Source organism: Tursiops truncatus, chromosome 19 (genome assembly GCF_011762595.2).
Source record: "Tursiops truncatus isolate mTurTru1 chromosome 19, mTurTru1.mat.Y, whole genome shotgun sequence".
Classification (NCBI taxonomy): domain Eukaryota; kingdom Metazoa; phylum Chordata; class Mammalia; order Artiodactyla; family Delphinidae; genus Tursiops; species Tursiops truncatus.
In genome coordinates this window covers 23,869,600-23,889,743 of record NC_047052.1, presented here as the reverse complement: position 1 = coordinate 23,889,743, position 20,144 = coordinate 23,869,600, and the positions used below count along the sequence as shown (strand labels likewise).

The window sequence follows — 20,144 nt, the reverse complement described above, 5'->3', positions numbered from 1 at the left end:
TGTTGGGTGTTTGAAAAGCTGTGATTACTGTTGCTTCAGTTCTCATCTTATTTTAAAACTTCTCCATGAAGGCTTCCCATTTAGAGTCACTTTCTTCCTCCTCAGTTCTTCCATATCACTGTATGTAACTTAGTTTCTATTTCTTATCATTACGAGCCTCACATGATAATTACAGAACATGTTGTTTAGTCGAAAGTCACGGGCTTTAATGTCAGACCAACCTAAGTTTAAACCTTGACGCAAATAACAGTTGACAAGACCATAGAAAAAGAATGTTTTGACAATTAGCTTAGATGAGATTCATTAGCTCAAATTTATAAATAAAAGAAATATGTTTGGAGATGCTATCTCATCATCTCATGTAATCTTTCGATATCAACTACATAACCCGATTGTTGAGCAGGGTGATGGCTCAATATTTGTAGGAGACACAATTCTCTTATAGATAGACCATCAAGTCGGGGATTTTAAGTGGCATGACCCCCATAATACTAGGACTGGGTGGAAAATACTGGACTAGAATATCTTTAATGTCAAGAATACATCATTTAAACAATAACAACAAAAAGTATACCAGGTGATATATAAATGTGTCTTGACTAAGAAGAAAATAATGAAAATAAGCGTCTACTTTACTCATAGAATTTCTGTCTTCTACAATCATCATAAACAGCAATAACAGCAATGACAATACATGCAACATGGTCTGGCCAGCTGAGTAACTTTGCAAAGAAGCTTTGTATAGCAAAAATTTGAAAAAGTACTGGAATAGAGGAAAATAAAAATATGTTGAAAACTATATTCCTTGCAAAATACATTCTACAATTATTGTCTCTACAGAACAATATTTAAAGAAATCTAATCCAGCTTTACAATGTTATGCATTTCATTCTGATTTCAGGTATTGTGAGTCATTATTTCATTCTTAAATAAAAACCAGCATTTAAAATCCTTTACCTTCAATCCAATTTCTTTCAAAGTTAGATTCAGAAAAACAAAAAGCCACCATTCCAGGTTTTTGGTAGCATGTGATTGGGAGATGAAAAATTACAAATATAAATTTATTTCTAAAACCTTGAGTGTGTGTATATAAATATATATGTGTATATAAATATATATGTTTATATATAGTCTTTTCAGTGTTGATATTCATGTTTAAATTGTGAATTTATATCACTTTTATAGTGATGCCCACTGTTACCTTATTTTTTGACTGACAGTGATGGGATTTCAGTCATGCTCAGCCCTTCCAACAGTGCCAGTGATGGGATTTTTTGAAATCTTATTACTGGTTGCACTGCCCTGATCTCAGATGGAACTTTCAATCAAAAAGGCAATCAGAAGGTTATACATTCGTGAGATTCCCTGCAAAGCCAGTGATCGCATAATACAACTTGTTGGAAAGGCCTGCTTGCCTCCTGTCTTATGTGGCTATAAAGAGTAATTGGCTACTTAGCTCTCAGCACCTGCTTTTCCTTCTCCAGAATTCAGCATAGCCCAGAACTCTGTTGGGTCTCAGTGTGGAATCTTGCTGCTCCTAGGAGATTTCCAAGTCTCATGCAGAGACTTGTCTTACGTTAAGCATCTGATTAAGCAAAAAACTCTCCCAAAGACACACTTGGCTCTTTCTCAGCATTCTTGTTTCACTGGTGATGCCAGTGAATCTAAGTTTTATTTTATATACATACAAACACTTACCCACACATTTCTCCAAAACACTTTTACTGTAAAGTCCATATTCTAGAAATCACAATTCTGCGTGGCAAGGCTAAACTTGAATTTAATTTCTAGCATATTTTAATCATCCTATTATAAACTATTTTTAATCTTATTACTCATAAAAGATGATTATAAAGAATGGCTTCAGTACTCTTTAGTCTACATATATGGATGTTTAAAAGACATTTTTGTAATTTGATTTGTTCAAATAGTGAACAGGGGTGAGGCTGAATTGATCCCATGTGGTGTCCAATCACCCAGGGATGCATTAGTTCCCCAGGCAGGGACCTTGAATTGTGAAGTAGACAGAGGGAGATAATTTTGTCTCACTTGGTTCCAACTCACTGGTTCTTCTCCATTAGGCAGAGAACCCTTGGGCAGGGATAAGTTTCAAGAATGAAAAAAGACTGATGCTTGGGACACAATAAAGACCTACAGACACACTAAAATGCCTATGGACTGAATGAGCATTTCTTTTGCCAAATAACCACACATGTAATATGTGAGACATATGTCAGTATTGCTGCGACAGAAAACAATGCACAGAGACAAAAATAGTCACTTTAATAAAGTTAAAAAATGCATTATTTAAAGAGTTGTGTATGGCATACTCAAATCCTAAAAGTTTAGGAACCCCATCAACCTCTTTTGGTTCAGGAAATTTTAGCAACTCTATTGCCAAAGTAAAAAGTACTTGAAGTCAAGGTAGGGGTGTGTGTGTGAGAGTGTGTGTGTATATTCCTCAGATCTTCATTAAATTCAGGGTACTCTAAAAGTATAGCTCATCCCTGTATGAACATGGTATCATTTACTTGATTCCATATTAAAAAAACCTTAAATGGGCTATTAAGCACAGTCAGCATGATGGTGACAAAGAAAATCAACAAGAAAACCACACTTTCATTCTCTCTTTCTGGGCAAAGTAAATTTTGAGATAAGATTGGACAACTGGTATACCAGATATTATCTCCTGCCCTTGAAAATCACCATATGAAGATTATTTTATTGATTGCCAAGATTAGAAGATATGGATTTCATACTCCTGAAAACTAGTGTAATTTTTGTTAGACATGTTTATATGTCTCTAACCTATGCCATTTCACTGAAAGGTACACTAGAAACGAGTCTGGTATGCAAGAGATAAGTGAAGTAATAATCTCGCCTTGGTTTAGAATGTGAGATAGTCAGAATATTAGTATTGGTTACTACTAAAACTACCATTAATGATCTGCATTCACCAAGTATTTGCTTTAGTCACTGTGCCAAGTCCTGGTGTATTTTAAAGTCAATTTGGGCCATCATTTTGACTTCATGGAAAAGTGTTCAATAGCTATGATGATAAGCACTAAAGACGAACTATTCTCAGGCAAGAGAAACTCAATAAGGTGTCAGTTAAGTCACTGAGCACTGGGTAGTTGTAAATTCTAAGTATAATAGTCAAACTTCATAAAAATCACAGTGGAGTCAGCCTCCAGAAGTTGGTGCCTTTGGTTTTCTAGCCAAAGCCATACTTTTCTCAGGCAGCCCCAAGCCAATGACTGAGAGGGCAGGGCAACTGGAGTCTATTTTTTTTCTTTTTTAACATTTATTTATTTATTTATTTTTGGCTGCATCAGGTCTTAATTTCGGCCTGCGGGATCTTTCATTGAGGCCCACGGGCTCTTTAGTTGGGGCACACGGGCTTAGTTGCCCCGCGGCATGTGGGATCTTAGTTCCCTGACCTGGGATCAAACCCACGCCCCCTGCATTGGAAGGTGGACTCTCAATCACTGGACCACCAGGGAAGTACCTGGAGTCTATTTTTTCCCCATGAGAGACTCCTCTAACAGGATTCCATTAAAATCCCTGATTTGCCTTGCAAAGATTTGTCAGGTCTGCTTTGCAGTCTAAGGCTCTCTTGTCAAATCCTGCTTCCTAATCTCTCTACTTTTACAAGTTTTAAAATCTGCATTCCTGTATGAAAACTTTCCCTGCTCAATCCTGTTTCCTTTCTCTTTTATCTTTTACTCCTAACTCTGATTTAGCATTTGCTTCCAGGAGGACCCAACTGGCACAGCTGGACTAGCCTTTACATACACTGTGTTTCTTTAATGTCCCTGTTGGTATCTTGCTGTGTGATCATTGCCAAACCATTTCTCATTTCTGGTTCTTTATAATGAAGACGCTTACAAATAAAAGTGATCCTTATGATAATTTAGTTGAACGTACTAGAATTCTAATTAGAGTTGATGACTCTTTTAACCGATCTTCATCTGATGGGAAAAAAAAGTGATGACAACAAAGGTATTTATAAAAATATATTTCACAAAGTAGGAAACAATACAGGAGTTTCTCTGAATACAATACATGGAGTAAATAAACAATATTGCATTAAAGCAAAGTAGAAAATTAAAATGATCTGCATGTAGTACTTGAGTTTTATCATACATTTTCTACTCCTAAATGGCAGGTTTGCATTAGAAATTGAATATGCTCACATCTTCTAGTGCTGTTCTCTTTTGGAGTCTAAGACATTCTGTGCATCACCATGAAGATCAGGGAGAGAAGTGCTAAAAACAGAAGCAGTAAAATTATGTACAAATCAGTTCCTGCTCTAAAACTGTGGAGGCAACTTGAAGCATGTTTATTGGGCAGGGCATTATGTAGGCATCTAAAAGTCTAGAGTTTAAATATTCACATGAATCAATATACTTTCAGATGTTTGTGCTTGTAGTAAAAACACCAAATACTAGGATTATGAACAAAATAGAAAACAGTCCAAAAGTTTCTCTGGGAAAATGCTGTTCCTGCCATCACCAGTCACAATAACACTTTCTACTCTAAAGAGACTATTAGCTTCCCTTTTGATAATATTGCCTGCCATACTCATCTCATCAAAATGTACATGTATTAAACAGTCATTGTATATATATTTATATAAAACAATCTAAAGTATTATTAATGGATATAATTTAGGTTTTTTCATATAGTCCCTTAATCTATAGATTACCAACCTTAATAAATAAAAGCATTAATGGACATCAATAAAATATTTATTTCGAGGATTAAACAAATAAATTCACGCGCTAGCAATAAAATCATCTGTCTCTTATGTAGTCCACTGTGTGACACAGTTTATTTTTGTGTCCTTGTGGGAGAAGATGAACCGGGGGGAATGAGTAATCCTGCTTCCAGAGAACAAGCCTGTTTGAATGGGATTTCTCTCCTCCCACTATTGAGTTGGCAGTCCCCACCCTGGAATGGATTACAAGCATGTGAATATTTTAAGGCTCGACACAATATTTAAAGATGCTATTCAGTCTCTGATGAATGGGGCCAACAATTATGTACAAGGTGTGGTCACTGTACCGTATAATCTAGGAGGCCTCCCAAAGCTCCAGAAAGTCAGAGTGTACAGCAGACCAAGTATTGCTTTATCATTTGTGGCGGGATCCTTATTGGTGAAGGGGAAAAAACCATTTGCATTTATAAAAATCCTTGCAGAAGACACATAGCAGTAGCAAATTTCTTGCAGGTCCATTTTTCTAAGAAAGCACCTTTTTAAGTTTGATTTTTTCCTCTTTTTAAACCATTTCTCTAAGGACGAGCCAGGATCCCAATCTTTGTGGTGGTCAGGTAAATATCAACTATCCAAAGACTTCTAGACACTCCACATACTTTAATTCACACTCCACAAGATTTATAACCTCCTAACATATACTTTTTTATTTTTATTATTACTTTTTTGGTTCAACATTAAAATGTAGTTGAGTTTATAGATGATTGGTGCTAAACTTGCCTCTAAAACAAATTGCCACATTGGTTGTATCTAAGGGGAGTGACCCTAGAATATTACAGAATGCTCAGTTCCCACTGATTCATTCCTAATCCACTGTCAAGTTTCTTTGTCACTTTCACCGACAGAGTAGAGTTCGCCCAGTCTCTTAAAGCGAGGACCCCAGTCACTGAGGTAGTCAAAATTCTGATCCGAGTCTGAGATGGTGGACTCCAGGGAGCTGAGGGAGCCGGCCACGGACCCTCGGCCTTCATAGCCATAAATCTGAATGGAGTCGTACGGTGGGGCTGTGGGGTCGTTATCTGCCTCGTGTAGCCGCACGTTTATAAATTCATCCACATCCACACCGCTCGGAACTGGAGCAAGCCCTTGCCTTGGCATAAATTGCAAATCTGGTTTAATATCTTTACGGGGTAAAAATCCATTAATTCCATCTGGGTTTTGTAAAGTTGCAATGTCAAAAGCCTCCGTGTCTTCTTCCCCTCCTCCTTCGTCATCGTAGCGAATGATGTTTTCTCGCACGTCTTCATCATCTTTGATAATTAAAGGCTCGTTTTTGTGTCGCCGCAGAGTTACAAACAGCACCACGATGACTACAGGAAAAACACAAAATAGCGATTAGCCAGACTCAGGTATAATTTCACAAGCAACGCATCGTGTATGTTAAGAGAGAGGGGCGCTATTTAAAAACTCATTGAGCACGTACCTTTCATGCATTCACTTGGGAATTAAGTGAAATACCTTTCTGAAGTATGAGCAGTGGATTTTGAGTGAATTCTATTCCAGGTTGCTTCTGTTTATTAAATGGTGATGAAGAAGCTGGGTTAAAAGCACAAGTTTGCATTTGTTTATGGTGAAAGCTACATTTGATACCGTTAGGAGCTCTAGAGTGAACGGCCCAAAAAGGGAAACAGCACCGATAGCAAAGCTAACTTGCTGTGTGTCTTGGGCAGTTCGTTCAGTACTTTTTGGCTCCATGACCCTCTTCTATAAAGAAAAAGGAGCTGAACAGATCATATTCAGTATATTTTGTGTTTTTTTTAAATCAGTCCTTCAAGACTCTTTCCAATAAAATAATGTCCATTCACAGATGAAGTGATATATTAAGGTGAATGTCAACTTTGCATGGGCAACTTCTTCTCTTGTATGAAAGCTAGCACTCCACTATCTGGTAAGGTAGGACTACGGGTCGGGGAAGGGAGAGGAACACATAAAAAACTAGCCAGATCAGCCACACCAAACTTGGGCTAATGACATTAAAAAAATGTGGCGGGAAACGATGATCAACTCAGGGTACTGGGTGAACAGAACAGATGTAACCAGGAAGGTAAAAACTGACATAACCTTCATCTAAGGGCAGGATAAGATATAGCTTTCCTTTTGTGTGTCTTCCTACTGTCTAATCTCATTTTTATAATTGGATTTTTTAGTAGAAAAGTTACAAAAACTTTTTCTTATTTTGCAATCTTCATCTAAATTTGATTGTAGTATCAAGAAAAATATCTGAGAAACAATGCAATTTTGAAGAAAATGTATTTTTTGTTTGCTTGGGTTTTTTTTTGTTTGTTTGTTTTTTTGTCTTACCAAATTTTGTGATTGGATGGACTCAGTAACCCAATCTATACATTGTTTAGATAAAAGAGTATTTTGGACATAGGTGTGCCCCCATTGAAGTAAACTGGTGTGTACCAGAAGATCTGGAGGCCTTCTAATGTAATAGTTGCTGTTGTAACCACATAAAGGTCCATCCCCACTTCCACCACCATTATGCTTAGTCTTTTCACCAGTGATGGGATTTAAAAAGGCACTGAATAGTTCTCTCCAATTGAATATTTACTATTACAATTCTTTTTTTTTTCCCTTCTCTTAGTGACCTCAAAGCTTGGAGAAGTATATACAAAGGAATTTTTCTTCCAAAGAATGCTAATTAGGGTTTTCTAGGCTGGGTTAGGGTTTTCTGTCCTTCTTTACAGTCATTTATGAACCAGAAAAATGGTGACCATTCGGCTATGAAGAAAATACATACCTAGCAGCAAAATGATGCATGCTAATATGGCAATTAAGGCGCCCATACTGAGTCCAATCGGAAGTACGTAAGCTTCAACATTACAAGACTGGACAACACCATCACTGCTGCAGCCACAGACCCGGATGGTCAGGGTACTGGTGCTGCTCAGAGGAGGATTCCCGCTATCACTGATTATGATTGGTAAAAGATAGACTTCTTGCTTCTGGCGGTTGAATCCATTATGCTTTGCCAAAATGCTGAGGGAATTATCTGGAAAAAGTGAAAATTACAATAGTTTGCATCATTTCAAAACGGCTGCCCAAACAACACTTGTTTTTCTAGTTCATAAATCCTCTGCAAGCCTCAAGACAATCCCAACTCCACTGAACCACTCCAGCTCTCTCCCTCTCCCCTTTCCCACTTTCCCAGTTGGCATGGACCAAAACATCCACACCCTAACAGGTTCAGTAAGCTTGGTCTCAGGATAAACTAATTGTGTTTTACCACCACCTTGTAAATGCAAAAGATTTCTTTTACAAAAATGATCTTCAAGTGTCCTTTTAGAAGACACAAATTACCCCAAGTCCCCATAAATAAGTTTAATGTTCTCTCGTTTGTCCTGATAATTCAAACGTGACAGAATTTCATCACATTTGAAAGTCATGTTTGAAAAGCTTTGTGTTAAGAGTAGACTATATGACAGTATGGCATACAAAACAATGCATTTGACTCCCACAGGTACCTAAAAACACTTACTCATGCTCTAGAGCATTTTACACTAACACGTAACAAAAGTCCCATTTACTGCCAATTGGAGGAGATATGCCACATATTTTGAAATTCTGCAGAGAAGACCTCTAGTGGTTACACAAATAAGAATTAAGTGATGAAAAGTCATAGGAGCAGGTGGTCCATTTTTAATGTATTAATTAATCATATGGAAATGTATATTGGTTATCTGGAGCAACACTTAAGGACATTTAAGCAATACTTAATGGCATACTTCAGCTCGATATAGAACTGGCCAGTGAGAAGTGATTGGTCCCGTGGTAGCGCTATTGTTCTCAAAATTTCACCCCCAAAATGAACTCTTTATTGTCATTTGTCCCTATCTAGTGAACTATAGCTATATATGTGTGTATATATGTGTGTATATCTATATATATATACATATACATATATATATAAATTATTAATCTATTTTCTCATTTTGATTAATGAAAGACATAGGTCTATTCAACATGGGAACACTGATTATTTCACACTCATATTCCAGCCAAAAGCAAATAAACATAACTTTGGTTAATGTGTGCAGTACAATTTGGGCAAAATTATTATTTCAGTTGGGATTTTTTCAAATATTGGCAAGTTTGCAGACCCCAGGACACTTGTCTACCTCGTTGTTGCATATTAAGGCAGGCATTCCAAACCATTGCTGTCCAGTTCCTGGTCATCAGTGTCCTAGTGGTTTCCAGAATACACAAATACATGAATAGATATTCCACTCAAGTGATTTTAAGTAAATGTGTTAAATCTTCTGTACCATATAGTACTATACCAGAATTCAAAAAAAAGTGACATTCCCTAAAATAAATGTATAAATTATATTTGGTTTTGCTTTGTTTAAGATATATGTGGACCTACAATGCCTTGCTAGTAAGCAGTTAAAGAGAAAAGAAAAAGAAAAAACTCTGAGTTAACAATTTCTTTTTTTCTAAATTATTGCTGGTTGTGCCTCATTATTTAGTAATTTGAAGAGTGAAAAGAAGTCTCTAGTGGAAGTAAGCAGTGGTATTCCAAATGATCTAGTCATCTTTATTTCCATGACATAGAAGGAAATAGCACTAAGCTAAAAGCAGGAGAACACCATCTCAAAAAAGATACAGAATATATAGCTGTGTTACATTTCCAGAAAGTGTGTGACAAGACTGAATACAGTTAAAATTAGTACAAGGAACATTTGTGGGTGATTTCATATACCATAGTTCAAAACAGAAGATGGGAATTGTTCTTCAAGATGCAATTAATAAAATTACAACGAGGCTTTTGTCTTTCTGTGGTCAACATTATTTATATGAGAAACTATCTTTGCATATTCCCTCTTTAAAACGAACTATAATGATAATTTAGAAACTGCAGCAGAAGTATTACTCATTGCAGAACAAAACCATCTCCTTTATTACTTAGAAAAGCATTGATGGGTCTAAGACCAAACTCATACTCATTTTTTACTACTCCTGGTATCTGTACGTGTTGCTCCCTTTCTATATAAAGAAAATTACTGACTGAGTAAAGGGAGTCTATGAGTCATTTTTGCTAAAATTTACCTGCTACTTCCAGGCAAAGTCAGTTCCCTATTTGCCTATTAATTTTTTACCATATTTTTGATTGGAACTTGCATTTATTAATTATTTAGTTATTTCATTAGGCCAAATTGAATTGTCATTATTTTAACACTCAAAAAAAACATTGAATATTAGCAGTTTCACACACTTCAAATTCATGTATTTGAAATACATGTTTCTTTCAATCTACATGTTGCAAATATCTTTAACAAAGTTCTGGTTTGTTTCTTTAAAACATATGATGCCTTTTCATTTTATTAAAATTTTAATCTCAATGTAGTCATTTTATCCATCTCTTTAATGATTAGTCATTTAGCCTTATTTTTTAAATTATTAATTATATAAAAATTAGTTCTCATAATGTTACCTTTCACATTTAAACAATTGTATGGAATTGGTTTTTTCTGTACTGATTATTGATTTTCCCAAGGTTAATTATAGAATAACTTATCCCTTACCCACTGATCTTCAATTCTCAGTCACAAATCAATTTTTTTTGCATCTTCATCCTTTTAGGCTCTCTGTCATGTTCCAGTGCTCTGTTTTTCTAATCCTGCATCAATACCATGCTTTTTATGTATGAAAAATTTGTAATAAATCTCGATATTTGTTAGGGTATTTTCCCCTGTTGTGTTCTTCTTTAGGAATATTTCAGCTATACTTGTTCATTTGCTAATCTCTGACAAATATAGAAGAGATTATCAAGTTCCGTGAAAATTCCTGTAAGAGTTTTAGTAGAAATTATATTAAGATGTAAATAAATTGAGAGAACTGACAGCTTTATTATGTTTCGTCTTCTATACCAATATCGTGGTTTCTTTATGTTCTTTAATATATGTTAAAATGTTTTTATTTTAGCTACAAGAGATTTTCACATTTTTTTTACACTTATTATTAGTACTGCATGTACTTTGTTTCTTTAGTAAATATTACCTTTTTAAAATTATATTTTCATCTCATTGTTCACCTGATTGTTTTGTGCATGGATTTTAATTCTAGTAAACTTCTAAACCTTTTTTTTACTTATAAAAATATATCTCAACACAAGAGATATGTGTGAGGAGCATGATAATATGAGGAACTCCACAGAATTGCTCCCCAGTGGAACTGGGGAGAATTATAAAATAACATTTAAAAAAATGAGTGTCTCTGGAAATGGTCCTGGAGACAAGCAGCAAATGCAGAAATGTTTATTCAAGAAAATCTATTAGAGTCTGGTAGGAACCTAGTTCCTTCATCCCTTCTCTCAGCTCTGCGAGATGGAAACTCCACTCCAAACTGGTTCAGCCAAGAACACAGGGCTCCCACCCCCCGGCCCCAGCTAGCAGTTGGAGGGCAAGGTGTTGCCAGTTCTCACCCTGCTCCTAGCTACCTATTGATCAACTAAATGCTGAATTGTTATGGCCAAGAAGAGGGGCTCCTTTCTTCTTCACAGCCTATACTTGTGCAGCAGAGGCTCTACCTTGGCAAGGCTTCACAGGGAATACAGGGCCGCAATTGTGCTTGCCCTGGACTGTAAAGCAGTGGTTTCACACTGGGAGAGCCAAGCCCAAAAGACTTGAGGCTACTGTTCCCTTGCATCAAGTGCCCGGCTCCTACAGTAGAGGCGTCACTCTGAGAAACCCAGCATAGTCTCCAATTCAGCTCCAAAGCCAATGGCTCAAAGTTTTGCCTCAGTGGAGAAGCAAAGAACCCAGGAAAGAGAGGCAGAGGAGGCTGCCAGGTTCAAAACAAATCTGAAACACTTGCCAAGGGAAATACCCTTTTGAGGGAGCCCAAATTGGGTTGGATTAGTCTGTAGAACAATTTAGGGCCCCAAATTAAAACAATACAGAAATCATCTGGCAATCAGTGGAGTTTAACAACTCGGGTGTAGTCAGGGAAAGAGACAGTAAACCCCTCCAAAACCACTGCCATTCGAGGGTGACTGTGGGCATACCCAAGGCTGGGATCCCCTGAAGTGAAACATTAGAGGCTTAACACTGCAGAGGGGAAGTAGACTTTACTAAAGTAATCTAGCCAATCATTAAACAAATAAACAAGGAAATTACAGTAACAGGCCTTCAGTGAAAAGTCAATATCAGATTTGCTATAATATATTCTCTAAAAATGTCCAGTCTTCAACAAAAGATTACAGGATATACAAAGAAACAAGAAAGCACGACCCATAAACTAGAGCAAAACAAAACAAAACAAAAAAGCAGGCAAAAGAAACTGTCCATGAGAGCAAACAGATATCAGATTAACCAAAGACTTCTAAGGAGCCATTGTAAATGTGTTCAGTGAACTACAGTAACCCTTTAAAGAAGGAAATGAAGGAGTGATAACAATGTCATATCATAAGAATATCAAAAAAAGAACATAATGGAAGATGTGGACTTGAAAAGTACAATAACTAAAATGATAAATTACAAACTCTAAATTTGAATTGGCAAAAGAAAGCATTAGTGAACTTGGAGCTAGATCAATAGAAAATATGCCAGCTGAAGAAGAATATAGAGAAAAGAAAGAAGAAAAATGAAGAGAACCTCAGAAAAATGTGGGACATCATTAAGTGCACAAATATACCTGAAATGAAAATACTAGGAGACAAAGAAAAGAAAAGAAAAAATATGGCTGAAAACTTCAAAATTTTTTGGAAACATTAGTCTCCACATTCAGAAAGCTCAACAACCATCAAGAACGTAAACACAAAGAGATTCACAAAGAGACAGAAAAAAAAATGCTGAAAGCAAGAGAAAATTGACTCATCACTTCCAAGGGAACCCCAATAAGATTAACAACTAAATCTTTATAGAAATAATGGTCACCAGAAGGAAGAGGGCTAGCACATTCAGAATGCTCAAAGCAAAAACTTTCAACCAAGGATCACATATTCAGCAAAGCTATCTTTAAAAAAAATGAAATAGAGACATTCCCAGATTACAAAAAAACTGAGGGCATTTGTCACCAGCAGACATGTCTGAAAAGAAACAGGAAAGGAAGTTCTTCAGATTGAAAAGCAAATATCCCCAGATGGTAATTCAACTCCACATTAAAAACAAAGAGCATCAGGAAAAGTAATTATGTAGTTATCAAAGACAGTATAAATGCATAGTTTTTTTCTTTTCTTAACTTTTAAAAAGCAATTGTATAACACAATGCATACGTAATATATTATTGAGGATATAATAACTAGAAATTCAAAAGTAATGGTTTGGTATTCCAGTATTCTCCTTTCAGTAATGGATAAGAAAACTAGTCAGAAATAAATAGGGCAATAGAAGATTTGAACAACAGTATAAACCAATTATACCTAACATATTTATACAACACTCTACCCAAATAGCAGAATAAATATTCTTCTCAAGTACACATGGAACATTCTGCAATGTATACTATAGGCTAGGCATAAACTAAATAATACAAAGTATTAATAATACAAAGTGCATTCTCTGACAGTAATAGAATGAAATTAGATATCAATAATGTAAAAAATTTTGGGAAACTCATAAATATGTGGAAATTAAACAATTCATTCCTCAATGATTCAATGAAGAAATCAAAAGGAAATTTTGAAAATGTGAGACAATGTAAGTGAAAATGCAGTCAATCATAAAGTAATGGATGCAGCTATAGCAGTGCTTAGAGAGATACTTATAGCTTTAAATGCCTATATTAATTTGTTTTTTCATCTTAACTATACTAACAAGAACCCCACATACAATTTTGAGTATAAGGAGTTATGGTAGACACCTGTACCTTGTTCTTGATATTAAAAAAGAGAAAATAGCTTTTGACTTTGAACATTAAGATGATTGATGGTGTTTATTTGAAGACACTTTTTGCAAAAGTGCACTCTCATTTCTTTCTTTTTAATTTTTTCTTTTATTTGTTTTACAGTGATGCAAAGGGAAAAGGCAGTCATATCAAGGATAGTAACTTAGCTGTTCACTACCTCTAAACTTGGCTTCAATTGTATTATTGTGTTACTTAAAAATCTTCTTTCCAGTTCTTCATATGTGCATGCATTTCCATTTTATATCATCTTGTTTTCTCTACAACCTAACCTGTTCTGTCCTTATGGCTTCTTCCCTTACTTATTATATTTAGTGCATTTATTTATTTTTCTTTTTGAGCATACCCAATATAAGAGGATACTTGATAATGATTTACTAGAGAAAACACAGACATTTTCTAAAACTGAAAAATATATGAAACAAAAAGAGGAAATGACCATTGATTTTTTTAAAAAAATTAAATCTTTTGAAGTTGAGTATATAATGACAGAATTTGACAAAAGATAGAAAGATATTGTGCCAAGATCCATTTAAGAAGAGAATGGACCAAAAGCATTTGGCATTCTCTAGGGTGGACAAATATCCAGGTGGATAGACTAATGTCCATGGATATGCTACCCATATAGTGCAGTTGAGTTGCACTGAGATAGGAACATATCATAACCTTATCACCTAGTTCTCTGATATTCTCAGTAGGTGAAATATTTAAATGTTTGTATTCCCTATTATTTTTCTGTTACGGATTTTCCTGTTTTCTCATCCTCCTGGAATGTTTTGCTTATGAGCCTTACAACAAGGAGGATGAATGACTCTATTTTAAAAACCTTGCTTCATACTCCACACCCATTTGTTTCTGTTTAGGACCAACTGTTGAAGGAAAGATCATGAAGGGGAGTTAAAGTGGACAAATAGCACCAGGCATACTTCAAATGACAATATTCCTAAAGTAGTGGTTTGTTGCATTCCTTACTCCTTGTCTGAGTAATACAAGGTATATATCAAATAAATAGTAAAGGAAGGACCAGGTAAATAGTAGGTGCATAGGCTTGCTTGCTTTCAGATAGCACATTACAGTTATGCCATTATGCATGAAATTTCTCTCAGATTCTGACAACAGATTAATTTTGAATAAAAATAGTTACTTGTATTCTTAGTTTTGTCGTTTTGTTATTCCAGAGCATTTGTTGTAATTTTACTGGAAATTGCTAGAGGCTGTTAACAAAGGCAGCCATTTTAAAATTAAGTGCTTAGAATTTTTATGCAACAGTTTTGACATTATAGATAATATTAAGACAAATAGATAATATTCAATAAAATGTGTGCATTATCTCACTAAACTCTAAGCCCCTTGAGGGAGACTAGCCTTAGTCACAGCTCTAGTCTCAGTCTCCAGCACAGGACTTGGCGCAGAACAACATTAGTTGTTGACAATTAGTTGTTGACATTAGTTGTTGACTAATGACAACATTAGTCACATCGTTTAACCTACTTTTATTTGGTCTTGCCACTCTTCTTTCTCTCTTTGTTCCAGCCCTCCTGGTCTTTTCTGAGTTAAGGATTTTCTGTCCTCAGGGCTTTCATATTTGCTCTTTTTTCTGTCTCATAATCTCTCTATCCCTCCTCAGCCCTAATTTGAATTATTAAAATTTATGCATTCTTTATGTCTGTGCTTAAATATCACTCCTTTGGGAAAATTTTCTTTTACTAGTTGTCCCCAATCTCCTCAGATAAATTAGTTATGTAATCTTCTAAAAACCTTTTTATTTTCATCAGAACACTTACCACAAAGAAATGATATCGTAATGGGGATATCATAGACCCTGGGGATACAGAAATAAACTAGGGAGCTTCCAAGTAACAAATAACCAATTTATGATGCATAATGAATACTCAGCAAATATTTGCTGAATTAATGAAGAAGTAATCATTAGCCATATTTTGTGGGGCTCATATTTATTTCCGTTCATGTTATTTTGTCACGGGGGGTTATATGTAGTTCAAAATAAGTCAGTGAGAAAAATCAATTTCAGGCTGTTGGAAAGCATATATAGCCAGGGTCTTATATGGAATTTTAAAAGAAATATTGATGGTTTCCAAGTCTTTCCCTGGACATACCTCATATCACGTAACATGAGCAATAAATTGAGATTGCTTATATTTAAGTAGAGAAGGCTCAGAGGGGAAGAAAAATTGCTCTAAAATATCTTAAATACCATCATTTAAAGAGGTGCACATCAGAATTCTACTGAGGAGTCTAGGAGAAATTTCCTCTTTGATTCTATTTTTTTTTTTTTTTTTTTTTTTTTTGGTACACGGGCCTCTCACTGTTGTGGCCTCTCCCGTTGCGGAGCACAGGCTCTGGACGTGCAGGCTCAGCGGCCATGGCTCACGGGCCCAGCCGCTCCACGGCATGTGGGATCTTCCCGGACCAGGGCATGAACCCGTGTCCCCTACATTGGCAGGAGGACTCTCAACCACTGCGCCACCAGTGCAGCCCTCCTCTTTGATTCTTGATATTCAGCCTTTGAATCATTTGGAATTGGAAATCAAAGGATATTTTCTCATAGAACATTAATATCCTTATAAGAAAAGTTTCCTTTAGCAAATAAGTCAGTAAGTGTTTATTATAGACTGAAAGTTTGTGTAGCCCAATAATTCATATGTTGAAACCCTAACCCCCTCCCCCACACACACCCCCAGTGTGGCTATATTTGGTGATGGAGCTTCTAAGGAAGTAATTAAGGTTAAGGAAGTTTGTAAGGGTGGGGCCCTGATACTATAGAATTGGTGTCTATAGAATATAGAGACACCAGAGAGCTCTCTTTCTCCACGTGTGGGCAAACAAAGACGAGGTCTTATGGAGCACACCTATAAGCAGCCAAAAGAAGAGGGTTCAGGATGAAACACATCTTGCCCACCCTTTGATCTTGGATTTCCTCACCTCTGGGACTGTAAGAAATAGAATTGTGTTGTTGAAGCCTCCAGTCTGAAATATTTTGTTATAGCAGCCTCAGCACACTAGATAGTGCTATTGTCACTTATTAATTCTATATGCATACTCCATGAAAAACTAAAAAGTCTATCTGAAGAGATAGGTGGTGCCTACCTGGATAATTCTTCAACTCTCTTTGTGTAATTTTCCCCACAGTCCTAAGTTCCTTCCTTCCTTCCGTCTTTCCTTCCTTCCTTCCTTCCTTCCTTCTATTTATTTTCTTTGGCCATTATTATTGCTGTTATTATTTACATATCCCATGTTCTTTCCCCATTGTCTATTTTTTTTCCAGATAAAAGAAAGCAGGCAAATCTAAATTCTCTGTTTGTTTCAGTGTAGTTCATCTGTTGTTGTTGCCCTGATGCAGAAAGTTGACTTTGGTCTAGGTCCCATTTATTTGAAATCATGGAGTTTTGGCTTTTGTTTATCCTGTTACATGCAAGCAAAAGCAACAAGGAGCCAGAGTTAGTCAAGGCACTTGCCAGACAAATGTTTATGACAAAGGAATAGATGAAAAGAAGATCAGTAGATATTATGCCTTTTTGAGAAATGTCTCCTGTCATTTGACTTGCAAATTTAATTCAAATTTTCTTGGTCAAATCAAATGGAATGAAAATGGCAAGAAGACCAAAACCAAGGGAAAACGATACTCTGTTCAGTAGGTATGGACAAGAGATTTAATTAAGTTCTTATCATTGTGTTGTGTCTATTACTTCTAAAACCCTAGCAAGGCAATAAAGATACAAATCCATGGATTTCAGCATACTAGATAATATGCATATATAATATCTAATATCTAGGAACATGAGGCAAAGATCATAACATCTACACTTCATTCATGTATTTTTACTCTAAACACTAAGTCTTGTTGGAAACAATCAGGCTATAATGAATTAATAAAAATTAAGACTCTGTGAAGCCAGTCTCCTCCAGTACCATTATAATTTCCTACATAATTCATTGAAAGTATACCATACTAAGTCTGCAACATGCAACTGGATATTCTGAGTCACCTAATTAGACCATTTGTCATTCTTTTCCCTTTTTTTTCTCATTAGATAGTGCACCATGCCACCTGATATCAGTAATCTCAATATTTATATGAATGTTGACTCATTACCAAATCTCTAATATTTAATAATAAAGTATGTATATCTAGCCATAAATGTTGACGAAGGTTTACTTTGGCTTTAGAAAAACTGTCACTGTGAATTCTTTCAGAAGTTCCTAGACTAATACCAAAGTTAATGTTTAGTCAACATTTTACAGTTACATATAGAATAAATTAGTGCCTTTTTAACAGAAAAAAACTTATTCCACTATAACCATGCAGCACTACAATTCTATAAATATATGAAAGATTGACATTTTGCAGAGGAAATGTACAGAGAGTGGGCTATGCTTTTCACTTGGCAAAAGTTAGGACTCATTAAAGTAATCTATGAAATTTAAGCATCTTCTAAAATTCTTTAAGAATCTACATATACTGTTCTTAAATGGCTAATATAAGAGGAAATTTTTTCTTAGATCTTATGAAGATGGTGTTCAATGTAGTGGTCTGAATGGTGACCTCCAAAGAGACATGTATATATCCTTTTCCTTGGAACCTATGAATGTTACCTTACTTGGAAAAGGGTCTTTGCAGATGTAATCAAATTAAAAATCTTGAGATGAAGAGTTCATCTGGGATTACCTGGTGGGTCCTAAATCCAGTAACATGTATCTTTAAAAGAAAGTCCAATAACATGTGTCCTTATAAGAATAAGTCAGAGAGAGATTTAACACAGAGAAGAAGGAGAGCGAATGTGACCACAAAGGCAGACATTGACGTGATGTGGCCCCAGCTATGGAATGCCTACAGCCAAAAGAAGCTGCAGGAGACGAAGAATGAATTCTCCTCTATGGTTTCTAAGAGGGAGTGTGGTCCTGCCAGTACCTTGATGTCAGACTTCTGGCCTCCAGACTGTGAGAATACATTTCCGTTGTTTTAAGCTTCCCTGTTTGTGGTAATTTGTTATGGAAGCCCTAGGAAATTAATACAGTCAATAAATCTGATTAAATATTATTTACAGAAGCAAGGTAGGCATTCTTATGGCCATTTTACCTATGAGAAACAGGTTTTTTTGACTGATAAAAGGTTTCTCAGCTGACAGTTAAGAATTACTAGCAAGTCCAATGTATTTCTACACTTTCTCTGTCATCTTAGCAAAAGTCACCTCAGGAAGCAAGGAGAAATGGGCTCTGAGAAGGTTATATTAAAGCTCAAGGTTAAGATAAAAAAGGGAAAGTGTGTGGAGGAGGTTTTTCCACACCATGACACCTTTATCAGAGACAAGGTAAAAACTAAGTAGTCGAGGCCACTGGTAGGCAGAAATATAGTATTGTAGAGGCATCAAAAGGTATTCAGGGCAACACTCTATCAATCTAAATCCCATATCTTGAGACTCAGTATAACATAGTATAGCATAGCATAGCATAACCTTGAATTAATTATCAAGAAATAAGCATTTTCGGTGCCAGAGAGGAATGCAAGTATCTCAAAGTCCAAGTTCCATGCTAGACATAATCACACTGCCCAAAGTCTTCTGAGTTTGATGATTTTTCTCCTGCACTTAATTTGCATGCTTAATCTTACTTAAAATGTTCCATGTATGTTCTGTAGATCCCTTAGAACTCAGAGGAAAGGCAGATTTATCTCACTCCAGGCACCAGGGGATGAGAGATGAAGATTAATATTACCTTCATTTTATCTGAGAAATGCCTGCATTAACTAACTCACAAAAGTGAAAACTATACCAAGACCCAATTTCTATTTTGTTTGAATGGAAATTTAAAGTTTTTATAAATATCAACAGATCTGGAAAATAATATTTCTTATCTACTTGGATTTACACAGAACTGAAAAATGCATTAACATGTTTTAAGTGTACAGCTACTGAGGGGAAAAAATACAAAAACAAAACAGAGAAATACCAAGGTCTTTAGTGGAGTTGTAAACATTTCAGAAATTAACCTAATAGTGGTTAAAAATCCAGACATTGGAAAGCTAGCATTGTCAGGAGAATGACTTTTCTACCACATCTCTATTGATTGAATAGATACATCTAAATATTTAAGAAACTGGGAGTCAGAGATTAATTCATTTGCACTGGAGCTGGTAAGTTTTTGCCCATTAACACACTTGTTATATAGGGTAGTTGGACCAGGAAGTGAGACGATTTTAAAACAGCAGTTAAAGTGAAGCATACATTGTGTATAAGATATGGAAATCATTAAATATAGTGAATAGAGAGCTGAGGATATAAAAGAAAGGAAGTACCTAAAGTAGTTTGTATTCTAAATAACCTGCTTTGATTTGAAGGAGGTTAAGTATCCCTGGAAATCATCACTTTGGTAGACATCATCATCTTCCTGAAGATTTTTAAATTTGCACATATGAAACTAAGACCTAAGTGTCTTTAGATCTTAGTTTCATATGTGCAAATGGTTTCTTAGTTTCTTAAGAAACTAAGTGAAAGCCACCAAA

At 35.7% G+C, this 20,144-nt stretch overlaps 1 protein-coding gene across 2 annotated transcripts in view; it reads right to left on the bottom strand.

Moving 5' to 3' along the window:
- Positions 1-5,551: 5,551 nt before the first annotated feature.
- CDH8 (cadherin 8) overlaps positions 5,552-20,144 on the bottom strand; it is a 354,111-nt gene continuing 339,518 nt past the window's right edge. For both annotated transcript variants that reach the window (XM_073796978.1, XM_019935532.3), the window contains 2 exons: positions 7,521-7,772; positions 5,552-6,087 (listed from right to left, as the gene is read on the bottom strand). In XM_073796978.1, the coding sequence (XP_073653079.1) occupies positions 5,594-6,087; positions 7,521-7,772 (746 nt within the window). In that variant the 3' untranslated portion in view covers positions 5,552-5,593. The remainder of the gene's footprint in view (positions 6,088-7,520; positions 7,773-20,144) is intronic.